The 24,848-nt window shown below is 37.3% G+C and overlaps 1 protein-coding gene across 12 annotated transcripts in view; it reads left to right on the forward strand.

Moving 5' to 3' along the window:
- The window catches only part of PAN3 (poly(A) specific ribonuclease subunit PAN3), a 116,978-nt gene that overhangs the window by 69,917 nt on the left and 22,213 nt on the right, over positions 1-24,848 (forward strand). For 7 of the 12 annotated variants that reach the window (XM_059042066.2, XM_067016919.1, XM_067016923.1 and 4 more), the window contains 7 exons: positions 11,111-11,358; positions 12,500-12,556; positions 13,759-13,863; positions 14,684-14,741; positions 21,450-21,611; positions 21,841-21,957; positions 22,045-22,146. In XM_059042066.2, the coding sequence (XP_058898049.1) occupies positions 11,111-11,358; positions 12,500-12,556; positions 13,759-13,863; positions 14,684-14,741; positions 21,450-21,611; positions 21,841-21,957; positions 22,045-22,146 (849 nt within the window). The remainder of the gene's footprint in view (positions 1-11,110; positions 11,359-12,499; positions 12,557-13,758; positions 13,864-14,683; positions 14,742-21,449; positions 21,612-21,840; positions 21,958-22,044; positions 22,147-24,848) is intronic. The other 5 variants (XM_059042070.2, XM_067016922.1, XM_067016924.1 and 2 more) reach the window with 2 other exon arrangements.

Consider the following 24,848-nt stretch of genomic DNA (forward strand, 5'->3'; position numbering starts at 1 on the left):
TTAGATGTAAGAAACAAAACGTTTGCCCTTATATTTGTCTGTAACAGTGTTCACTGCACTATAGAGCAGAATTATGGAAAGGTGGTGGCTGTGCTGTAGTAGACAACTTAAGGTGTATGTGCGGAAGTGAGTTAATATAGTGTCCTTAACAGAGCCTGCTTGCAAGGTTGGCCCTGGACGGATGTCTGGGACCTGGGAGTTGGGGAGTGCTCCGGTTTTTCCCTACCCGATTAGGGTGGTTTATTCCTAGACCCTGTGCCAGCAGCGAGGTTTGTGCTGCTCACACGCTTTCCGGCCGGGAGTGTGGGATTCCGGTGTGTGCTAGGCAGTGACCAGTCACTTGTTGAAACCCCTGGGTGCTTCTCTGAGCAGATGTATTGCCTTTGTGCTCCCGGACGAAGAGCGGGCCGTGTGACCCCTCGTGGGGAAGGGAGCATAAGGAAGCCCACACGTGAATCCCTCGAGGCTCCACCTTTGTCTTTGCTCCTTGCGATCTCCTATTGCGATCTAATATTGCGATCTCATATTGCGATCTGATACGTTTACTGCATTGCTGTGGTAGATCTTAGTCCCGAGTGCAACTCCGCTGAGTCCCACTGACTTTCTGAACATGCAAGTGGTCTTGGGGGACCCGCCACCACCGGTCAAGGGTCCCAGTCAAGGCTCTTTTGTTAACTAAATTTACTGAGAAACTGTCGGGATTATATTTTAAAGCGGTTTTACTCATGCAGTAGTCATCAACTTCCTACGGAGGATTTAATGCATTTCTGATGTTGTTCTGTAATTTTTAACATTTTATTTCAGAAAGTTCCACGCAGTAGAAGTCTGTCCTGCATATAGGACAGCTGTCTAGAGTATCCTGGGGATTTGTCTGACAGGTTGCATCAAATTGCAGAGAACACCATGACATACAGACTTAATTGTCAATGATTACAGTTAAACACTTTCTTTGAACTCTCTTTCTCCTTCTGCAAAGAGCAGCTAGTGGATAGAAATGGACCAGGAAACAAAGCCTGTCTCTGACTCACTGAAAGAGTGAGTGGTGCAGGGAGGGGGAAGCGCTCTGATCTCAGTTTTGGAGTCGTGACCTTTTATACCCAGCCTCTGAGTTATCCTAAGCAGCATCAAGGAAGAAGATTTATTAATTCGTTACATGTTCAAGATCCTGTTAGAATTTAGGAGTGTAAACTTAGTGTCTGTTTTTTGGGCTATAAACTGTGCATTGTTTTATTTGGGAGGGGGTGTGATTAGGGAATTTGGTTTTAAAAAAATCAATAAAATAAGAAATATATCTTTAGTAGTAACTTCATTTTTTGTATTCCTGGATATGATCATATAAATTCCTTACTATGATTTTCTCTTGGATGAGGCCCCAAATATTGGCCCTATTGTTAAGAAGATAAGGCTTCCTCTGTTTGTCTTTAATTCATTCATCTGGTCAGTATGAGATATATTTTGGTGATTTCTGATCTAAACCATTCTCTTCAGTGTAGCCATACACGGCAGTTTCTTACTGAGGATTTAATGTGGTTATTGGAACTTTGTTAAAGTTAACAACTTTAGTTACAACAGCATTAACAATTTTAGTTAACAACAGTAGTGTAATCTAGGTTTACCCAGGCTACATATATCTGGAAGGAGTAGTACTAGAATAATCAGACTGCTGTGTGACAAGAATGTCCTTCACCTCAAATTCTTCTCTTTCTCTCACATTGGCTTGTTCCACATTTGCTTTTAAGTAGTGTCAACTGGCATCTGCGCCGCTGGATGGCATGAACACTCGCTTTTCTCCTCCCAACTTGTTACACTCAGTTAATTCTGGTGTTGGCACTCTTCGTTTCCTGATGGTAGCTATTGCTGTACCAAGAGAGGAAACTTTCACCTTTCTTTTTTCTTTTCGATAAATGTATTGTGTGGTGACACTGTGCCATTACGTGTGTAGTTGGGAATACAGAGGGGATTAAGGCACAGTGCCTCCCTGCAAAGAAACAGTTTGCATTGTGTGCTACTTGCAGCAAAAGATACAGTACAAAATGATGGGAATAATTTTTAAACATGAGTATCGGGAGAATTTTTATAGCGTGAGAAGACTTTTCAGAAAGTTGAACTGGAATTTACTGTGAGGGTGGGGTTTAGAGAGCTCGGTGTTGACAAGGAGGGTTGCTGATGAGTGTACCAGAGGAGGGGATGGTCTTTGAAGCCTGTGGATCCGTGAAGCAGCCTGGTGCCTTCAGGGAAGTTGTATTGAATCTTTAGATGAATCAAAGAGGATCGTCACGATTTCATTATTGTCTTTCTGTCCGTGAACGTGGGCTCTCTCTCCAGTTCTTTTTTCCAGGTCTTCTTTAATACCTTTCCACAAAGTTTTATAATTTTCTGTGTTCAAGTATTACATATATTTTGTAAGATATTCTGAGACACATTTGTGGTAATTGTTGGTATTATAATTTGGCGTCTCAAAAATAAAAATTTTCCAGTTCATTATTCTTAGTGTGAAAATATGTGATTGACATTTGTGTGTTGGTTACTTTGAGACATTCTATTTCTAATAATTTGTAGATTCTTTTGTATGTATATATATACATATGTATATGTGTGTGTGTGTATACAAAATTTGAACACTTACCTGCAAATAATGATAATAATCTCTTCCTTTGTAATCTTTTTTCTATTATTTTCTTGCATTGGCCAGGGCCTTTAGTATGGGATTGTACAGAAGAAGTCATAGTTGACATTTTTGTCTTGTACCTGATTTTAAAAGGGATGCTTCTAATGTTTTCATATTTAGGAGGATCGTTGCTCTGGCATCTTAGATACAGTTGTATCTGAGAGGACACCTTTTTAAAAATTCTTTGAGAGAAGAAAATATTACATTTGTTTTTCCTAGAAGGGATTTAAAAGCAACCTTAGCATTTGTTCATGAGGCGTTTATTCAGTGACTTCTGAGGGCCACAAAGATGAGCAAGACAAAAATGTACACTTTCATGGAGTTAATAGCTTTTATTTTTCATTTTATGACATTTTTTCTTTGGATTGTTTATCATATCATGCCAATTAAAAGGTTTTAGTTGATAGGTATTCCCAAATTTTCTTCCAAAAGAGATTGTAACAATCGACACTAAAAATGTATGACAGTATTTATATGCCATCCACCCTTTTAATAATTGTCTAAATAAACTTTTTAATCTATGCCAATCTGAGCCAATGATACGCTGGCTTTACTTTGCATCTCTTTTAATTAATTATCAGTGAATATTAGCATCTTTTTATATGTTTGAGGCATTTAATTTTCTTTTCTGCAAACTGACTACTTGTATAATTTTTCCATTTTATGTTGGTTGCTTTTGGTTTTCTTAATGATTTTAAGAACTATATAATAAGATGATTAGCCTTTTACTAAGTGTTGCAAATATCCTTTTTTGCTGTGTAGAAATATTCATTTTTTGAAGAAGTTAAATTGATCATCATTTTCTGTTTTGACCTTTGTGTTTTGTATGTCTTCATAACATTATATTTAAAAAAATATTCTTTGAGATACTTTTCGTTTTAAACTCTTAAATATTAAATCTGAATATTTGTCTTTTTTATATGTGTAATGAATGGAAGGGTGAGTCACTTTTCCTTATTTTATCTAAATAACCATCTGTTTGCTTTTATCTTTATTCAATCCGTCATTTAGGGATGGCTAGTAAGTTGGCATATCTGACAACTGTCCATCTCCTCCCCTGAAGTTTTATCTTATGCTTATTTTTTCATATATATTTGGGGTCAAGTTTCATGCTTACTCTGTTGTGTTGACCCATTGTTCATGGGAGCCTTTATCCAATATTTTTGTTATTATAGCTTTCATCACTTTTTTAGTATCCAGTGACCTTATACAGTACTTTTTTCTTCCTTTTACTTTTTCAGTCTTCTTTCTTTTTTTTTTTGTTCTTCCTCTGTACTTGCTTTACTTTAGCAATTTTCCTGGCTATCATATTGCTTGTTTTTCCAATGAATATAATTGGTTTGGGTAATTTTAAAAAATTCTGTTGGTTTTCTTATTGAGCTACCATTACACTCTTAGATTAGTTAGGGGTAAAATTCACATTTTTACAACAAATAGGTACAGGTATTTATTTTCTTTTGTTCAAGTTATCTTTTGTTTCTGGCAGTAGAGTTTTACCTTTTTCTTCATGTAAGTCCTGTACATTCTAGGTAAGTTTGTGCCTAGATATTTTAGGTTTTTATTGCTAGTTAATGTAAGTGGAATTTTGTTTTTTGCAATCTGTTTGTCTCTCCCCCCTCTCCATCTCACACACACACACACACACACACTAACACACTTCCTCTCCCCCCCACCCCCCTATGCCCATTGGATAAATGGAGTTTTCTTCATCCTTCTCCCCTCACCTGCAGCAATAATTTAGGTATTAACTATTTTTGTTGAGGTGTAATTCACATATCACAAAATTCACTCTTCTAAAGTGTACAATTCAGTGATGTTTAATGTACTCTCAAGGCTTTGCAACCATCATCATGGTCTAATTCCACAACGTTTTCATAACCCTAAAAAGAAACTTCGTACCTACCTATTAGTAGTCACTCCGTTTTCCCCTCTCCTCAGTCCTTGGAAACCACTAATTTACTTTATATCTTTATGGATTTGCCTCTTCTGGCCATTTAATGTAAATAGAACCCTACAACGTGTGGCCTTTTTGTCTCTGGCTTCTTTCACTTAACAGTGTCTTCAAGCTTCATCCATGTCGTAGCCTGAATCAGTATTTTTTTCCTTCATACGGGTGCATAGTATTCCATAGTATGGGCGAGATCACAGTTTGTTCACCCGTTTATCAGTTGAGAGACACTTGAGTGGTTCCCACTTTCTGACTGTTGTGCATAGTGCTGCTCTGAACATTCATGTACTGGTTTTTGTGTGAAGATAATGTTTTCAGTTATCTTGGGTAACCTGCTTAGGAGTAGAATTGCTGGTGTTTAACAATTTGAGGAACTGCCAGACTGTTTTCCAAGTGATTGCATTATTTTACACTCCCACCAGCAATGTGTAAGGATTTCGTTTCCTCCACTTCCTCACTAACACTTGTTATTGTTCTTATTTTTGATTTTAGCCTTCATAGTAGGTATAATGTGGTGTCACTGTGGTTTTGACTAATGATGTTGAGCTTCTTTTTACGTGCTTATTGGCCATTTGTTTATCTTTGGAAAAATGCCTGTGCAAATCCTTTGCCAATTTTAAAATTTGGTTATTTTTGTTGTTGAGTTATAAGAGTTCTTTATATATTCTATATACTAGACTTTTATTGAATATATGATTTGTAAATATTTTCTCCCATTCTGTGGGTTGGCTTTTCACTGTCTTGATGGTTTCCCCTGAAGTACAAAAAGTGTAAAATTTTAGTGAAGTCTAATTTATTTTTCTTTTTCCCTTGGTTATGTGTGCTTTAGGTGTCAACTTAAGAAACACTTGTTTAGCTGAAGATCATGAAGTATATGCTGGTTTTCTTAGAGTTTTATAGGTTAGTTCCTGCATTTAGATTTTTGAGGTAATTTTTGTATACAGTGTAGGGTAGAGGTTGGATGTTACGTACTATGTTTTGGTTTTATGTATGGTCACCCCTAGAATTTTACCATGTATGCTTTACTCAGTATGAACTTGTTGAAGTCCTTCCTGCCCTCTTTCAGTGTTACAGTAACCTAGAATTTTAATTACACTTTGACTTGAACCTATCTCAGCCTAATTGTTTCACTGTCAGTGCTTATTCAGATTTACCTATACGTTATTTTATTCTGTGCTTTTGGGGGAAGGAGTTTTCTTCTGTATTGAAGTTGATCATTTAATTGTTTCACCAAGGAGATGTGAATGACCTTAAAAATGTCTTTATTTTTCCCCTCATTTGCAAATTGTGTATAAACTTTAAGATGACATTTATTTTCCTTACTTTGAGCATATTTTTTCATTGTCTAGTGTTGCTGATCAGTCTCCTGTTAATGTAATTGTCCTTTTTTTTTTTAAAGATAATTTGTCTTTTTTTGCTTTTGTAGCATTTTAGGTTTTTCTCTTTATCTTTGGCATGCAACAATTTCTCCTGATTGATTGGAAGGGATTTGTTTTTACTTATTCTGTTCAGAACTCTTGTTTAGGATTTCTTGAATGAGGATTTCCTAGTTCTTGAATATCCCAAAGATTTTCTTTGAATATTGCTTCTCCAGTATTTTCTTTATCCTGGAAATTTGCCTTCTCACTCTACCTTTTGTGTATCTTAACCAGTCTTTTATATTTTCCAAGCTTTGTTGCTAGATTCTTCTCTGGTTTACTTTTCTTGTCTTTGTGTCTACCTTGCTATTTAACTCACCTGTTAAGTTTTTTCCCCTTTAATTTTAATGGTTATAATTTTTACTCTTATAGAATGTAGTTCTGTTTAAGAAGGACAAATGTTTGTCACTTCTTTCATGTCCTTAATCATTTTAGTTGTAGGTTTTTAAAAAAATCTCCTTTATAGCGTTCTGTTATCTGGGATTCATTGTTTTCAGGGTGCTAATTCTCAGTGTATGGTGCACATTTGATTTCATTTTGGGAGTTCTTTTCACGTGGGATTATTTTCTGGGGAGAGATCATGTGTGCTGTGGGTTGTAGATCATGTTTGTCGAAATAGTTGGTGTTTGTTTTACCCAGGTGTCCATTGCCAGTGCGGTTTAAGTTTTATAACCACCCACTGGCGTCCCTGTCACACAGAATCTCCTGGGGATTTTTCTCTCCTGCACCCGTGCATGGTGCAGGCATTAGGTTTCCATTTCTCCTGACACCTACCCCCCCACCCCAGCCCTCTTCCTTTCCTCCATCTCTGTTCCACAAACAAGCCTACCTATTGCCTGTGGGCTGACAGGTAGAAGTGTTCTCCTCCACCGTTGCCTGATGGTACAGCTTTTCCAGACTCCTGGCTTTACACTGGCATTTGAATTTCATTCTCCACATTTTATGTGCTGAAGGCTACGTTTCATATGCCTATGTGAGCATGGAAGCCTCAGCTTGTAGATGCTGTATCTGGCCTGGGATGTGGTTTTCCAAAGTTCCCACAGTATAATCTCTAGTTGAAAATTTTGCCTTAATTTCTTGCTCTTGGAGTTTTTACTTTTGTTGCTATTCTTTGGATTTCAGCTGTGTTTTAAAATGTGGGTATTGTATTTTATCGCACAGTTCTATGTGTTCATAATTTTGGTTGGGGTTGAGGGAGGGTATTTGTTTTATTTAGCTCAGTCTCTGATTTCCCAGAAATACGATTATCTTAAGTGGATGTTTGTATTTAGGAACGATGTTCATTTGGTATATCATAATATTGGAGCCGTTTACTTTATGCATTCTGTCATTATTTACAAGAGTCTTTTTTGTTTGTTTCCTTGGGTTTTTCAGGTATAGAATTATGTCATCCAGAAACACTGATACTTTTACCTTCATAAGTTAACCTTAAATTTAAAAAAATCATTTCTTTATTTTGTTCATTGCTCTGGTTAACTCGTCCAGTGGGCATTTCTGTATTGTTCCTCACTTTGAGTTGGGTACTTTTAAGAAGGATTTTTTTGACTGTTCTAAAGCAGTTAACTTATACATGACTTAAATGTCTCAGTTTGCATATTCACTTAATAAGAAATTATAGCGTAATTATTCTATATGATCTCACCAAAATGTCATTTTAAGAGTTAATTACAAAAGTAATGCAAAAAATAAATACACAAATGAAATATTTTAAATTCAGATTTTATTTTAAATACAGATTTTCATTCTTCTAGTTTGTCTCTCATGGTATCCTCAGTGTGTTGCTATGTTTGCTTAAGTGTTCCAGTGATCGAGTACTAATTAGTAGCAAACTGTTGTAATCACCACAAGTAGCACCCTGCCTCCACCCCCTCCCCATATAAGGGAAGATGGAACTTATAAAGGAGTATTTACATGTGAGAGAGATGAAATTGAATCTGTTCATTTTACTTTACCTTTATTTGTAATGACTGATTTCTGTAGTAAAAAGGCTCTGCCCCTTTGTGCTGTGTCTATAATTTAGTGTCGCACATGCAGGCGGTTAATACTGAGTTTGCTGTCATTGTCGTCTTCACAATACCAAGGACAGAATAACTCTCTCCAAGCAGATGTGTGTGTTTTTTACTCAATTCTTTCACATGTTTGCAAAATATTTTGGTGGCGCAAAGCTATGCCTTTTGTGGCTGGATGTTTCAGTAATTTAGAGGTCAGTTTCCTTTCTAGCTTCCCATACAATTTAAATATTCTGTTACCCTTATGGGTGGTGATCCTTATTACTGTTTTACATGTTTTATTTTGTCTGAGTTTAGATCATTCTAGCTAGCTTCAGCTCAGATATATTAACTCAAATTTCAGTGCTGAAACTTTGTGCTAGAATAGCCACAAAATTTAAAATTCTGAAGAGAAAGCTTGTAACTTAACGACCTGTAAATTCTACTAGATTGTTTTTGGTCGTCTTTTTCCATGTATTTAGCCTTAAGGAGAGATTCTACCTTCTGTTTCACTTGTCCGCCAGCTCTGGTGTCAGACTCTTCCCCTCCTCTCCTGCTGCACCCCACGCACCCCACTTCCCCCACCCCGCTCCCACACATCGTTTAAGTTGTCACACTACCGCTCCTAAGTGTAATGGACCCCCTTTCTCTTCCCTAGTGTATGGCTTAGGGGTTGGGCAGCTGTATTGAATATGGCTAAGAGCACAGGCTTTGGAATCAAATAGACCTGAATTTCAATCTTGATTCTTTTGTTCAGTAAGCTGTATTTGCCCTTACAATAAATTTTTAAAAATTATTTTTAAGTTAGTTTCTTCCTCTGTGAGGTGACTGTTGATATACCTACCTCACAGGGTTGTTGTGAGGATTAAATAGTCTGGTGTATGTGAAGCACTTTTATTATTGCCTGACATATGGAAAGTGCTTGAGAATTGGTAGCTGTATTTGCTGCTCTTATTTAATTTAAAGGTAGTAAACAAATTTACTCATTTTTGGTGACTTGGCCAGTTTTATATTGGAAGGGCTTAGAGACTAGCTTTAGGAAAACTGTGTAGATGCATTTCATAGTAGATGAGTGGGGAGTATGTATCTTTTGAAAATAGTTGAATAATCCTCCCAATTTTTGCAGTACGGATTGACCTACAATTAAATGTATAATATACAGAGTTAGAAAAAACAGAACTCTGGAAAAGTTTTTTTTTTTTAATTAGGCTTATATGTTAATATAATAGCTTGGCTTCCTTGTAAGTATTTTTCTAAAGGGTTTTAGACTTTTAAAGTTTCTCTTAGATGTATTTAAGACATACTTGCGAAATTCCTGGCCTATTTTAATGTCAGTGTAGTAGACACTGTGTTATAGCAGGAAGAGTATTCAACTGGAAGTTTAGAGACTTGGGTTTGAAGCCTGGCTTTGCTGTTGGCTGTGCACGTATGTCATTGGTCAGATAACAAACCCCCTGTGTGTAAATTTCTGATCTGTACTGTGGTGCTTGTTACCTGACCTACCTCAGTTGCTCAGAAAATCAGACAAAATAATTATGTCAGGGCTCTTTAGAAAATACAGAGGGCTATCCAGAGTAAAAATAAGTATTATCTCAGTTCTCAACCTTATTTTTATTCACCTACATCTTTTCAAAAAACAGTGTTCGTGTTTTATGAATTCTTAGCAATTGAAATTCATATCCCTGTTAATCATATTTCTGTGACCAGAAGCATTTTGGTAACTTTTTTCTTGAATTGTGAGATGGCATATTACTTCGGGTGAACTTTTTTTTTTTTTTTTTTTGCGGTACGCGGGCCTCTCACTGTTGTGGCCTCTCCCGTTGCGGAGCACAGGCTCCGGACGCGCAGGCTCAGCGGCCATGGCTCACGGGCCCAGCCGCTCCACGGCATGTGGGATCTTCCCGGACCGGGGCACGAACTCGCGTCCCCTGCATCGGCAGGCGGACTCTCAACCACTGCGCCACCAGGGAAGCCCTGGGTGAAGTTTTTTAGTTGTTCCCCAAATAGCCAGAAAATAGTTCCTGGATAAGCTAATTCTTTCACGAAGTGTAACTAACTGTAGCTCGAGAAACCATTTTCAGTCTCTGCTCAGAACTGATCACCTCCATTAAGCCTTTGATTAACTGTACCTGGTTTTACTTAATTTGCATTCCATCTGTATTTAGGCATGTAGTTTACAGTATATTCGTTTATATTTGAGTGTTTTTGTAAGCCATTTTATGTCTTTTACATGTGACCTGGTCTTGTTTTCTCAGATAGCTTGGAATCTCCTGAAGGGTGAAGATAATTGTCCTTTCCCTTTCTTCACCATAGATTCATGATAGAGGGTGCTCTGCATACAATGGTTTCTTGCTAGTTGTGTTTAGGTAAAACTCGCACTAGAACAGAGTATGCATCTGCAGAAATTTTCAGTTGTCTACTATATAGCGAATGCCTATTTAAAGACAAAAGGCATCAAAACAGTATACTTCTTGATTTAAAAAAAATATGGTATTTAAGCTGCCATGTATTTCAACTAAGACTAGACTTAGTTTTTTTTTTTTGCTTTTTCAAACCATTCTGTTAGTAGTATTTGGCCAAAAGAAATCTAATAAATCTCATTAAATAATTTGATTTTTTGATACTAAAATATTTTAGGGATATGTGATATTTGTATTGTTAATAGCCATAGTTTTAAATGATTCTTTACAAAAAAGGAATTATGCCTTTTATTAAAGAAAGGCTTTCATAAAAGGCATAATTTTATAGTCCCAGTTATTTCTCACTTTTTGATTAAATTAATTTATTAAATTGTCAGTAATTCTTATTATTGAAGTTTCTCATGTAAACCTTGATATGGAGGAGACGTATTCTTACAGTAAATATCCTAATTTATTTGGGAATGACTATATTTGAAAAAGAGAAATTCTTTACATTTGCTTTTAATCAGAGCTTTCTCTAAAACAAGATAAAATTGTCTTTTATTTTTGAACTTAAAGAATTTTGCTGAAGATGTTTCTTCCAAATGAACGTTTGCATTTTATTTTCCAGATTTTTTTCTCTGAAACCAATTTTTGCTTTCTAAGAAACGTTTTTGCATCTTCTTCAGGAATGTCATTGTCTGCTGGGTCTTCTCCTCTTCACTCCCCCAAGATCACTCCGCATACTTCTCCCGCTCCCAGAAGAAGAAGCCACACTCCAAATCCAGCAAGTTACATGGCGCCTTCTAGCGCCTCCACAGCTGTCACTAACCCTGTTTCCCAGACCCCTTCTTCTGGCCAGGTGATCCAAAAGGAGACGGTCGGCGGGACGACTTACTTCTATACAGACGCAACTCCAGCCCCTTTGACAGGGATGGTACGTCGGCATGTAAAGGGGAAAGGAGGGGGCTCTCATAAGAGCTCCTTCTTATTAATGAGACGAGCGAGGGGGTTTACCCAGTCCTGTATCTTTTTACTGTGATGTGAAAAAGTAATTAATTTCTGACTTAGACGATAATTCTAATCTCTTCTTTACCTCGTCACAGCAATCTGTTTCTGCATGAGTGATATCTCTAGTTTTGGACAAATCTGCTTGTAATCAGAAGTTATACTTAAGCTCTAGTTTAGTTCTTTATGGCATGTTTTGCTTATGGTGGGGTTACCTAGTACTTGTGCTAGCTGGAATTGATGTTTGCTGACTTTTGTTTATAGATACAGGTAGTTTCACCTCTGAAGATAGAGAAAGAAGTTAGAGAAGTAGATGGATTCTTATCAGTAGTTGCTGAAAGCAAACCGATGATAAATGATCGTTCAGGCGAGGCAGTGATTTAATATCTAGAACTCTGGATAGTGGAGGACACAGTGATAGGAGGGCTCCAGCTTCCTATGGGTCACTGGTAAGGAGGGAGGAGGTTTAGGGAGCCCTGATTATGGGTAAGAAAACAGCTACCAAAGGACTATGCGGGTGAGGGGGGGCGCGAGAGGGAAGCGTCATGTTCCATAAATTGTACATTTCTAGTTTCATAATTTTGTCCATGTTCAAAAGTTATTTAACTGTAGAAAAATAAGTAGTAGATGAAGATCTCATGAGTAAGAAAGCCAAATTCCATTAAAATATGAATGCTGGTCTAAACTGTAGATATTTGACAAAATCGTAACTGACAGGCGTAGATGAAAAGTATGTTTGGATTTTGCTAAGCAGATTTTGACCCCATAAGTTAAATTAATGATTAATTTTGATTACATTTAATATTTTACTAAAAGGCAGTTTGAGTGGAAAGACAACAGATTTTTATTTTTCCTTTTTAAGAGTCCCAGTTCTGCCATTGTTTTGTGACTCTTGAATCTTAGTACCTCTGAGACTGGTCCCCCGATCGTAAATGGGGTTAAGCACACGACCATCGTATGAGAAATAAATGTGAAAACATTTATAGAAGTACTTGTAAATCATGTAAAATGCTTTCTAAGAAAATAATAAAATAGCTAATAGTTTTTTGTTTTGTTTTGTTTTTGGTCAGAGATCTTTCAAAAGTTATCACAGAACAGCTTGCCGAACTGAAGGTCAAATAATTGAGGTAGAGTAGAGACTTTCCTTTGTTCCTTCAAGTAAGAATTCCATCAATGTTTTACTTTTGGGGGGAGGGGTTATTATATTTTATAATTATTTATGTTTTTTATTTTATCATATTTGTAGAAAAAAGTTAGTTTAATCTATGAAGAGGTTCTTTTGTCACAAAACTGTCTCAGCTGTTTTTGTGGAAATTATATGTGGCACATTTTTGTAATGTTTTTACCCTTCAAACCACTCTTAACAATATGCTCCTGGTAACCCTGAGGTAGTCAAGCCCAACTGTACTACCTGATGTAAGGAAACCAAGGCAAGAAAAAGGAGGCACTATTCTCCCTTCAGGTATAGGTTAAAGGAAACCTTACAAGTATTGCAAAATCACTTCCTGGTTGAGGTCCAGAGCAGAATAGTCACATGAGGGCAACAGAAATCGACTGAATTCATTTTTAAAAGAGAAAAAAAAATGTTTGTTCTGGCTTTAAAAATGAAAGAATAAAACAAAAGATATTTAGGACGTACTTGATTTTTTATCATGGACCAGTTGAGGGGAAGGAGAGGCAGAGGAGAAAGGGAAGAAAGCAGGGTGGTGAGAAGATTCCAATCGGAAGAGGCAAAGACGAGAAGCTGGAGGCTCAGAATTTAGTAACTTCGTTGTAGTTTGACTGGAAGGTACATTGTCCTACCTTCTGTTCCACCTCCGCTGCTGGCCCAGAGTGTGTTGGCCCTCTTTTCTGTTCTAGTTTCAAGTGTTAAGTATCTAGATAACACTTTGTTTAGTTTGGTCGCTAGAAATCCTTAAAGAGGACAGTTCTTTGGGCGTCCACGGCAGAGTTCCTACGTGGTCTGACTGTGCCCAAGCACCTTTAATACCTACTTCCTTCCTCTCGCCCAGCTGTGCCTTAAAAATACCTACAAAGAGCTCCTCTTGCCCCTCACTGGAGCTGAAAGTTTACTGTATCTGAAGAAATGTTTTCTTTCTCGTTAGATTTTTAAAAAATGGTTCTTCCAATAAAGATTATTTTTTAAATGAAATCATTCAGAAGATGTACTAATAACAGCTATTCTCAGGTGTTTAATTCACTATTATTTAAAGATTAAAAGTATCAATTTATCACTGTCATTTAAAGATTAAAACTTTATCGAAATAATGAGAAAGCTTATCAATTGCGAAAAATTGATCATTATATTTTCCCCCTTCCTATCTTTCAGGTTTTTCCAAACTACCATATTTATCCTCCAACTGCACCTCATGTTGCTTATATGCAACCAAAAGCAAATGCACCTTCCTTCTTCATGGCTGATGAACTCCGACAGGTATGCTTTCCGAGTTCGGAGTGGAAATACTTAACGTCTGTCGTGCTTTAGCAAAGAACTGGAGAAAGAACAGAACTCCTTTCAAATTGTATTATTTAATCAAATATGCTGTACTAAAGAAGGTAGAATTTAGAGTTTATGAGACTAATGGATATATTTATTTAAGGAAACCCATTTTTAAAGAAAATTGCAAGTAACTGTGTTTGGGTGTAGAACATGGAGTAGCTATTTAAATGGGCCACCTTTTTGCACGGCACCTCCTGTGCACTGGAAGGTCTCTGAAGTATAAAAATAAATAATTTAAATGGTTTCTAACCCCTAGACAACTTTTTGCTAATATTTGTAGTAGTTGTCTAATAAGTAGTTTGGCCTAGAAATGAACTTCATTTTAAGGCAGCTCAATATTTTCTGTAAAGTAGGTTTTATAAAATTACTTAGTTTTTTTGGTCAGTGTTAAACAGGTATTATTTGATATGTAGAATTTTATTTTACTGTTAGATTCTCAGAAATGTTTTTATTTCACAGAAGTAAGTTGCACCAGTGTAATGTTTGTAGAGTGAATTATCGACGAGCTTGGCCACAGAGCTAGCCGTATGCTCTGGGTTGTAGCACTGCTACTTGAAACCAACCTTAGCTATGGGCAGGTCTATCCAGGACTGGGATTTAGACATTTCACCTTATTGGAAATGTTATTTCCTGATATCAACGTTAAAAAGCACACATGCCAAAAATACTAGCACTCAGGCTGTTCAGTTGCAATAGAAAGTCCAGATTTCAGAAACTGTGTTTAGATGTAAATATACTTATTTTCTTTTCTTAGGAGCTGATTAACAGACATTTAATAACAATGGCTCAGATTGATCAAGCAGATATGCCAGGTAAAATGCAAGTTGACTGATCCTTCCTTTTAAAGGAGAGTATAATCCTTCTGTGGTCCTACATGTTTTTATGCCTTAAGCTAGCTAATTACTATTTTATGGCTGTATGTATTTGAAAGCTACTTAAGAAGAATTCCAAGATGCCGTTGATCATCTAGTTTTTTTCAAAGAATTGTACACGTGACAAGATTCTAGTTCATCCAAAAAATAGGTAGTTTTAGAATTCACGGTGATTTACCTCATCGTGCACTAGAATATTATTATCTTTTGAAACGATGAAGTATATAGGTACTTAAGTAGGGGCGGGGAGGTGAGCGTTACTGCTGTTGAGGCTGCGGCATGCCAGACAGGGTACTAAGGCTTTCTGTGTGTAAGCTTTTTCCTCACAAAACTCCTGTGGTGTAGATACTAATATTATCACCTCTGTTTTACATATGAGGAAACTGAAGTTAACAGGCAGCAGGTTAAGTAACCTGCCTCTGAGAACAAGTGGCTAGTACTTACCTGACTGAGTCAGGATGTAACGCTCGGTTTTTCTGACTGTAGCGTGATGTTTCTCAGAAGCATTAAAATCTCTGTCCCTAGCTTATTCGGCACAGGCACAATGAAATGTGCCGTGATTTAGGAAAACTTTGTAAATCACACAGGAGGAATGCGTTTGCTGTGGTGATAGTCTCAAAACACCTGCTTGTAACCACGGATTCAGCATAGTGCACTGTGTGTCTTCTTGATCGCCAAAGAATTCAAGGGAATATATCTGTCTGGCTGTTATGTCTTAAGACTGGGCAGGAAACTTACCTGTCAGAGCGTTTGAAATGTTCACGTTGGAATTTTCCTTATTATTAAGCATTGTCTTTGAGGCCCTAGCTACGGTAAAAAAAAAAAAAAATTAAAAGAGAAGATGCTATTTACAATGGCTTCAGAATATCAGTACCTAGGAATAAATAGAACAAAAGATGTATAAGATATCAGTGGCAGAAATTTACTAAGAGGTGTTAAATAAGATAAATATAGAGACTGAAATACGATATTCATGAATAGGAGGACATGATTGTCAATTTTTGTAAACTTATCTATAGATTCATTATAATTTCAGTCAAAGCATATGAGCTATTCTTACTCATAATACTTCTGACGCCTAATTCATGTCCTAACAATTTAATTGTTAAGGGCTCAGTCCCACACGACCACTCCTTCTTCAGATGCCAGCTGAAATGGGGTACCCAGGCCACTCAAACTTCTGTCTGGCCAACTACAAATTTGGGGGTTTCCACAACGTGCCCTCAGGTTCGGCGATGAGCTGGAATGACTCACAGAACTCAGGAAAGCACTGTGTAAACGATGACTGGCTTATTATAAAGAGCACGACTCAAGGACAGCCAAACGGAAGAGATACATGGGGCAAAGTGTGGGGATAGGGTGCGGTGTGGGGAACTTCCAGGCCCTCTCCAGGTGTGCCACCCTCCCAGCACCTCACCGTGCTCACCGACCTGTAAGCCCTCTGAATCCCTCTGTTCAGGAATTCTTATGAATGTTTCATTGTCTCGGCGTGGTTGATTAAATCTCTGACTCTTGGTGATTGACTCAGTCTCCAGCCTCTCCCCTCTGTGGAAGGTTGGGGGATTGGCTGAAAGTTCCACGCTTCTAATAAAGATTTGGTTTTATTTTTTTTATGATATTACAGCATAGCAGAACTTTTCATAGTATATGATAAATATAGCGAAGAGTAGAGGTCCAAGACTACCTGAAGCACTTTGAAGATTATGATTAGGATTCTGGGTGTATTGGGGAGGGGAGGCTTGGTTTGAGCCTGTAGTAACTGAAACCGTGTCGTAATGGCACAGGGTTAGACAAATTGATTATTGGAACAGACTAGGGAGAACCCAGACACATTCTGTGATAGAGGTGGCTAATCAGTGGGGAAAGGAAGGCATTGGAAAAAATGGTTTTCTTTATGGTAAAAGATTGTATTGTTACAATTGTATCATGATCTCAAGCCACATGTAAAAACCAGTTCCAAATAGATTAAGAATTTAAATGTCAAAAGCAAAACTTTAAAATTCGTACTGTGAAATACAAATGAGTAAATTTAATCTTTCAGTAGAGAAAGATTTCCTATACTGGAGGCAAAGATGCTTGACTCTTAAAGAAAGTACTGATGGGGGGCTTCCCTGGTGGCGCAGTGGTTGGGAGTCCGCTTGCCGATGCAGGGGACGCGGGTTCGTGCCCCGGTCTGGGAAGATCCCACATGCCGCGGAGCGGCTGGGCCCGTGAGCCATGGCCACTGAGCCTGCGCGTCCGGAGCCTGTGCTCCGCAACGGGAGAGGCCACAACAGTGAGAGGCCCACGTACTGCAAAAAAAAAAAAAAAAGTACTGATAAATTTTACCGAATTACAATTAAAGGGACTTCCCTGGTGGTGCAGTGGTTAAGAATCTGCCTGCCAATGCAGGGGACTTGGGTTCGAGCCCTGGTCCAGGAAGATCCCACATGCCATGGTGCAGCTAAGCCTGTGCACCACAACTACTGAGCCTGAGTGCCACAACTACTGAGCCCGCACACCTAAGAGCTGGTGCTCCATAACAAGAGAAGCCACTGCAATGAGAAGCCCACGCACCGCAACGAAGAGTAGCCCCCACTCACCGCAACTAGAGAAAGCCCGCACACAGCAACAAAGACCCAAAGCAGCCAAAAATTTAATTAATTTAAAAAAAAATTAAAAACACTCCAAAGATATCTATAGTAAAGAAAAAACTTGAAGAAGATATTTACACAATTGACAAAGAAAATAAAAACCACAGATTAGTAAGAGCCTGAAAAAAACCCCAACAAAACAGAAAAATGGCCAAAAGGTAGGAATAGGCATTTCAAGAAAGTGGAAATTCATACAACGAAAAATCTGTGAAGAAATGTTGAACATCATTGATGATTAGGGAAAGACAAATAAGATATCATTGGAAAGTCTGACCATGTACAGCATTAGGATATGGATCCACAGGTTCTCCAGTACATTGCTGTTGGTCGTATAAGTTGGTGAATGTGTTATCACTTGGGAAAATTCCTGAAGTTGAATATCTGTGTACCCTGTGATCTAGCAGTTCTGCTCCTAGATATAGGTAAACTATATATTTTTAACTGGAAAATGTATAAAGTATCCATAACATCACTGCTTACAATAGCAGAAACTTTGATCAGTCCAAACGCTCATCTTGAAGGACAGTGGGTGAATTAACTGATACTGTCAGACAATGGAATATTATACAGCAGTTTAAATGAAGAAAGTACACTTCATAAAGAAAGCAGTAATATGGAAGAATCTCAGTAATGTAATATTAAGTTAAAAAGGGAGCTGCGAGAGACTACATAGAGCATGATACCTTTTTATAAAGTTGAAATTTATGTATGTATTTACATTATCAATAAATGCATGTGTATATGCATATATACATACACATACATAATAAACTGTTGAGGAATACATATAGGTGTAATGAAACTATATAAAAAGGGAAGGAAGAGAGAAGGAAGGCAGAGGTTGGTAGAGAACCATGTATTTAGATGACCATTCAGGTCAAGGTCTGAGCCTTCGTTTGTGTGCCAAGTTTGCAGATGCTTACCATATTATTAAAAATAATTAACTGAATAAAAGCAGGCCATGCATAGACATGAACTAGTGATTTGAGTGTCACAAACTAAAGATTGTGGTTAATCCAATTCTGTGCGCCCGTGTTCAAACAAGGTTTAACTAGTGGTTTTTTCTGTTGCTGCTCTCACTCTGATCTTTTTCACGTCTCAAGTTTACTATTAACCTTGGACTCATTTTGACTCATTTATTAATCTTTGTCTTACTGACTTTTTCCTTGCCCTTTTCCTTTCCATTCTTCATACTTCCATCAAATGAGTACTTCTCAACTCAAATCATAATTTATTTCCTGTAGGTCAGTGGTTCTCAGCCAGGAATGATTTTACCCCTCATGGGTCATTTGGCAACATCTGGAACATTTTTGATTGTCACAGTTGGCCGTGGGGTGCTACTGGCTACTAGTGGGTTGAGGCCACAGATGCTGCTAAATACCCCACAGTACACAGGACAGTCCCCGGCAACAAAGGATTGTCTGGTCCAATATGTCACTAGTGCTGAGCTTGAGAAACTCTGCCATAGGTTTACCATGGTGAACCTCAGACATTCAGTATCGTAGATCCAGTCTATCATTCTTTATGTTCTTTGAGGGGACGTTGGGTTGAATAGAGGAAAGAAACTAAAATTTTCTTTATCATTGTTTTTAATATTATTTGGTTGAACTGAGCCCCAGACTAAAAATTGGGCTAAACTAAGGAGTGCATTTGTCTGGGATCTTCCAAGTTGGTTTTCTTTACATTGATTTTTGATGCCAAACAGTAATTGAGGCACCCCTGTTCCCTTTATTGGTACTTAATTTTGTGCATTTGTTAAACTGAACTAGAAACAAAGAACAGCAGAACAACAAATGAATATTCCTGTCTGTTAAGGGAAGCATTTGGTTTTCAAGGTTAATATTAGGCCACATACGATTATTTCAGAGTAGACTGGGAAATGTAGGGTTAAAAGATGATTTTCCAAAAAAAGGTTAAAATCAGGATGTACTGATATAAAAAGGAGAAAGTACTAAAAAGATTGATTTAAGTTGTGAGGGAGCCAATCCTATATTACAAGACACATCATAGATCGGGAATATTGAAACAAATGTGCAAACTGTCTTTTCCACAGGGGAGGAAGGAAGTCCATCGAGCCTTCACCAGACAGAATTGCCTATAGACAAGAATTATTTGGCAGTGCAGTATTTATCAGTTATTTACAGCTTACAGGGGTGTAAAATATCTTCCACAGAATCAGAATCAGACACCAGAGGGTTATCCTTTAGACAGTGCACCGTTTTCCACAATTTTTTTCCTTCAGTGTGTAGAATTCATGACTTGCTTAAAAGTAGACAGAGGGAGAAGGGAGTTCAGAGCATAAGATTTTTAGCTTATTGTGGCCCTCACTCAGTCTCTCTGTCACACTGATGCTCTGAGTACCGGTGTTTGGTGTAGTAAATTTCAAGTCCTTGTTGTTGGTCTGTTAGCTGTCTCACCACTCTTTCCATTTGTTTTAGCTCACTGGAAGCAGTCTCATCCATCATGTTGTAGTAAACATGCCAAATCTTCTGTAAGATCTTTCCTGATATCCTTGGAACTGGCTTTCCTTTCCATGGCTTTGTATTTCCATGCGTAGTGGTTCTCAAAGCACTTGACCCAACAGCAACTTTTCGTTATCACCTGGGAACTTGTTAGAATTGCAAATCCTTGGGCCCTGGTTTAGACCTACTTACTGACTCAAAACTCTGGGCATGGGACCCACAGACTGTGTGTTAACAAGCCTGTAGGTAATTCTGAAGGGTGCTAGAGTTTAAGAACCAGTGCCATGGTGAATTGTACTTTTTTTAAAAGCTATTTTGCTTGGTACTGTATTGTTTTATGTAAATCTCAATCCTTTTTCTCTAAGCCTCTTGATAAGAACCTGTATTTCATTAATATGTGTTCACTAATACATAGTGGATACTCAATATATTTTTACAATTTGGAATTAATTACTTCCCTTATTAAGTGCTCCTTATCAAGAAACTAGGAAACAACAATTATTTATCATTTGTTTCTTCGTGTAAATTGAACTGATTGTTCAAATAAAAAATAGTAAATGGGCAAAAGTTACAGCTATATTCACTTGTGTGTATACTTCCCTTATAACGCCTTTTTTCAGTAGAATGTGCCTTGACCTTGGTTTGAAAGTTAACAATGAATTGATGTTTGTTTTTCACTATGGCCAAAATTCGATCTAGGGGTTAAGAGCACAAGACTACAGAATCAGAATCCTGGGTTTGCATCTCAACTACCTCTCTAGATGTGTGATTTTCACTTTCCTTGTTTATGAAATAGGGAATCCTATCTCATAGAATTGTTTCAAGAACTAAGAGATAATGAGTGTAAATATTTGGTAAAGGCAGAGGGGTCATTTTGAACCTGTCTTCTGGAATTTCTTAATGACGTTTCACTTGTATTTCTTAATAGGAAATACAGGGGAACATGGCAGGCATAGTGGTAAAGCTGTTCTAGTTTTTTTTCTTTTGTGTTTTGCTAGGTATTCAAACTGTGCTATTCCACTGAATGGTTTGAGAGTTTGATACAGATTGCTATATTTGTACATATAAATCGATATACTTACACAGACGTATTACATATACACTCCAGTTTATTATTTGTTTTCATTTTCTTTAAAAAAGAATTTCATATACTTAACACCATTGTCTAAATATGTTTTGTACAAAGTAAGATGTTTGAAGAAAAAAAACTATCTGGATTTTTATTTTACATCAGAATCAGAAATGATTAATATCTCGTAAGTGATCATGTGAATTGTTTCTAACAGCTGAGAAACAAGAGTGGTGTGCTATTATAAAAGACAAATATTTTTGAGTGCATGAAATCTAGTTGTTCTTTTGTTGTTTTATAATGCCTATTTTTATTGATAGTGGGACGAGTGTTCCTGTAGAATTGTTATAAATGTTGACACTGTTCTAGAATACAGTGTGTTTGATATCTGGTTTATAGAGTTGGTTTCTTCTTCATTACTTTGAGATCTGAGAGATTTGTGATTATCTGCAAGTTAAAGTCATCTTCTTATGAATTACTCTAGCAGTCCCTACAGAAGTTGACAGCTACCATAGCCTGTTCCCTCTAGAACCACTGCCACCACCCCACCGGATACAGAAATCAAGTAATTTTGGATACATTACGTCCTGCTACAAAGCTGTAAATAGCAAAGATGATCTGCCTTATTGCCTTCGGAGGATACATGGTAAGGAAGATAAATTATCCTCTTTTAGGAGCATATTAGTGAGACTCAGATTATTCAAAGATTCCTAAATGAGTTTGTTTAACATGAATTTAAAGGATAATACATATATTATTTCATTTGGAAATTAGTATTTCGTAAGTGATGTATAACATGGCTTTTTCTGCACATTTCTGATGAAGTAAGGGGGAGATGTCATTTACAGGTTAGCAGAAAATTTTTTCTTTTTCAGGTTTTCGTCTTGTTAACACAAAGTGCATGGTATTGGTGGACATGTGGAAGAAAATCCAACACTCAAATATCGTGACCTTGCGTGAAGTGTTTACCACTAAAGCTTTTGCAGAGCCTTGTGAGTGACTTGTAATTGTCTTTTTGCTAGTGGGCTTCATTATTTGAAGCCAGATTGCAGTAATGAGTGTTCGTGTTTTATTTTAAGCTCTTGTGTTTGCATATGATTTCCACGCTGGAGGAGAGACTGTGATGAGCAGACACTTCAATGACCCTAATGCAGATGCCTATTTCACAAAGAGAAAGTGGGGTAAGAAAAAGATGCGAGCAAGCTGCGTTTGACACATGCCTTTCCTCTGTGGAAGAGCAGTTTCGTATTTTAAAATACACGTAAATTTAGCCTTGTAATCATTCAGTGTAAAGACCCTATTGCATTTAAAAAAGAAATACCTTAAAGAAATGCAGTCAATATGTAACAAGTTAGCAAATAACATGTTATGTACATGTATAGAGATGAAGGTGGGTTATGAAAGACTCATGTAAATACCTGAAAGGTAAGTAGCTGAGAATACAATAAAAGGTTTTTTTCCTCTTAAAATTTTTTTTCTTTAAAAAATATAATGCTTTCTGAATAAAGATGGTTTGGAAAATTCAGTAAATTGAAAAGTAATCCCTGTAACTTCACCACCCAAAGCACATCTCTTGGTATATTTCTTTCCAGTCTTGGTTTTTTGTTGTGTTGTGTTTTGTTTTGCATACTCCAGTGTGATTGTGTGTCATTTATCAATATGCAATTTTTTCCCTAAACAAATGCTTTTGCTTGAAAGTGGAATTGATTCCGTGTTCCTTAAGGAACTAGTCTTTAAAATAAATTTTCAGGTAACTTTTACTTAAATGGGGAATATTTTCTTTTTTTGCCCCTTTCTAATATTTACTTAAAGAATTGATTTTTAGTTCAAATATTGCAAAGAACCAAAATATTTTAATTACATCCTAACAAATAGTTATTAAAGGGTAAGTTGTTTCAGAGTAAAAATAAATCCATTTTGCTGATGTCTATTAACTAGTTTATGTTTGGGGGGAAGGAAAATGTATGTATCATTTTCTTGTATGGGGGCAGGAAAGAAACATTACATTCTTTGCAGTGGTGGTTTTTTTTTTTTTTTTTTTTTTTTCGGTTCTCGGGGCTCTCACTGTTGTGGCCTCTCCCGTTGCGGAGCACAGGCTCCGGACGCGCAGGCTCAGCGGCCATGGCTCACGGGCCCAGCCGCTCCGCGGCACGTGGGATCTTCCCGGACTGGGGCATGAACCCGCGTCTCCTGCATCGGCAGGCGGACTCTCAACCACTGCGCCACGCAGTTGTTTTTAACTTGTTAAAGATTTTCCTGGGGCTTCCCTGGTGGCGCAGTGGTTGAGAGTCCGCCTGCCGATGCAGGGGACGCGGGTTCGTGCCCCGGTCCGGGAAGATCCCACATGCCGCGGAGCAACTGAGCCCGTGAGCCATGGCCGCTGAGCCTGTGCGTCCGGAGCCTGTGCTCCGCAACGGGAGAGGCCACAACAGTGAGAGGCCCGCAAAAAAAAAAATAAATAAATAAATAAATAAAATGGGGAAAGAATTTGGCTTTAAAAAAAAAAAAAAAAAAAAAGATTTTCCTGAATATATCCTGAGAGGAAGTAAGGAGGGAGAAGACTTGAGTCCACATTCCAGTATCTTTTGGATCATGACTCCTTTAAGAACTGGCATTATGGATAAAAATTGTATTCTGTTTACTTGTAACTGTGCTTTCTGACAGTTGAAAGAAGAAAGCTGTGGTTACATGGCTGTTTCACATTAAAAATCTGGTCACATAGTGTGGTCATTTGTTTCCTTTTGCCATGTCATCTGTAGCACATACATAATTTTGTTGAAGGGGATGTGGTATAACTTTTCCTACAGATGAATATAGCTGTAGTTGTTCGTTTATTTTAGTAATAACACCTGTGAAGTGACTGTTGGCTTTAATTTACAGCTGGGTTTCTCAGCCTCAGCACTGCCGACATTTGGGGCTGGATAATTATTTGTGCCGGGCAGTTCTGGGCATCGCTGGGTGTTCAGCTGCATCCCTGCCATCTACCCACTAGATGCCAGGAGCAGCCCCTCCTCCAGTTGTGACACCAAAAATATCTCTAGGTACCTCCAAATGTCCTTGAGGGGGCAACACGGACCCCTGTTGAGAACCCCACTGATTTATAGGACTCCTTTCCAGTTTTTTTTTAATCTTAATTCTGTTTTTGGTGTTGTCTGACTATTTGATATATTATGTTTACATTTTCCTAGGAATCAGTTCTTTTTCTAGTATTTAAAAGTATTGTTTGAATGGTAGTAACTTCCCTAAATGTACCATATATACTTTAATTTACAACAGTTTATATAATACAAGGCAATCCTCTGTTTTCCCAATATGAATATTTAAAAAAGAAGGAAAAAAGAGCCAGTGTTTGTATAAACTTATAGAGACGTAAATGGAAGTATAATGCTTTCTTATACTATTTAATTTGTTAATTTAAAACAAACTAAAAAATCGCATATTGAAATAAATATACTAATAAGAAAGTGGCAATAATAATAGTGTACCATATAGGGATTGTGATAAGAGGTTTAAAATGACATAATGTGGGGAAAGTAACTAGACAGAATCTGGCACACAGTGTGCGCTAAATATTTGCTATAAATATTTCTTGTCCTTATTACCACATTTATTAAATAGTTTTATTTAAACTCTTCGTGCTTGTCTTTGAGGTCGTCTTGACATTTATCACTAGAGCTACTTTTTGAGTCATCTGTCACTGTTTTCCAGATGGTATTATCTTTAGTTCTGTCTAAATTGAGGGATAGCAGTTTTTGAATTTTGTATTTGCTCCTCCTTATTTGCTATTTATTATCTCCACAATTAACCATTTAACTGTGTTGCTTTTATAACTGATTCAGAAAAGGTTTGTTTACAACCATATGAACACTTGGATTTATAAAGT

This window comes from Kogia breviceps, chromosome 16 (genome assembly GCF_026419965.1).
Source record: "Kogia breviceps isolate mKogBre1 chromosome 16, mKogBre1 haplotype 1, whole genome shotgun sequence".
NCBI lineage: Eukaryota > Metazoa > Chordata > Mammalia > Artiodactyla > Physeteridae > Kogia > Kogia breviceps.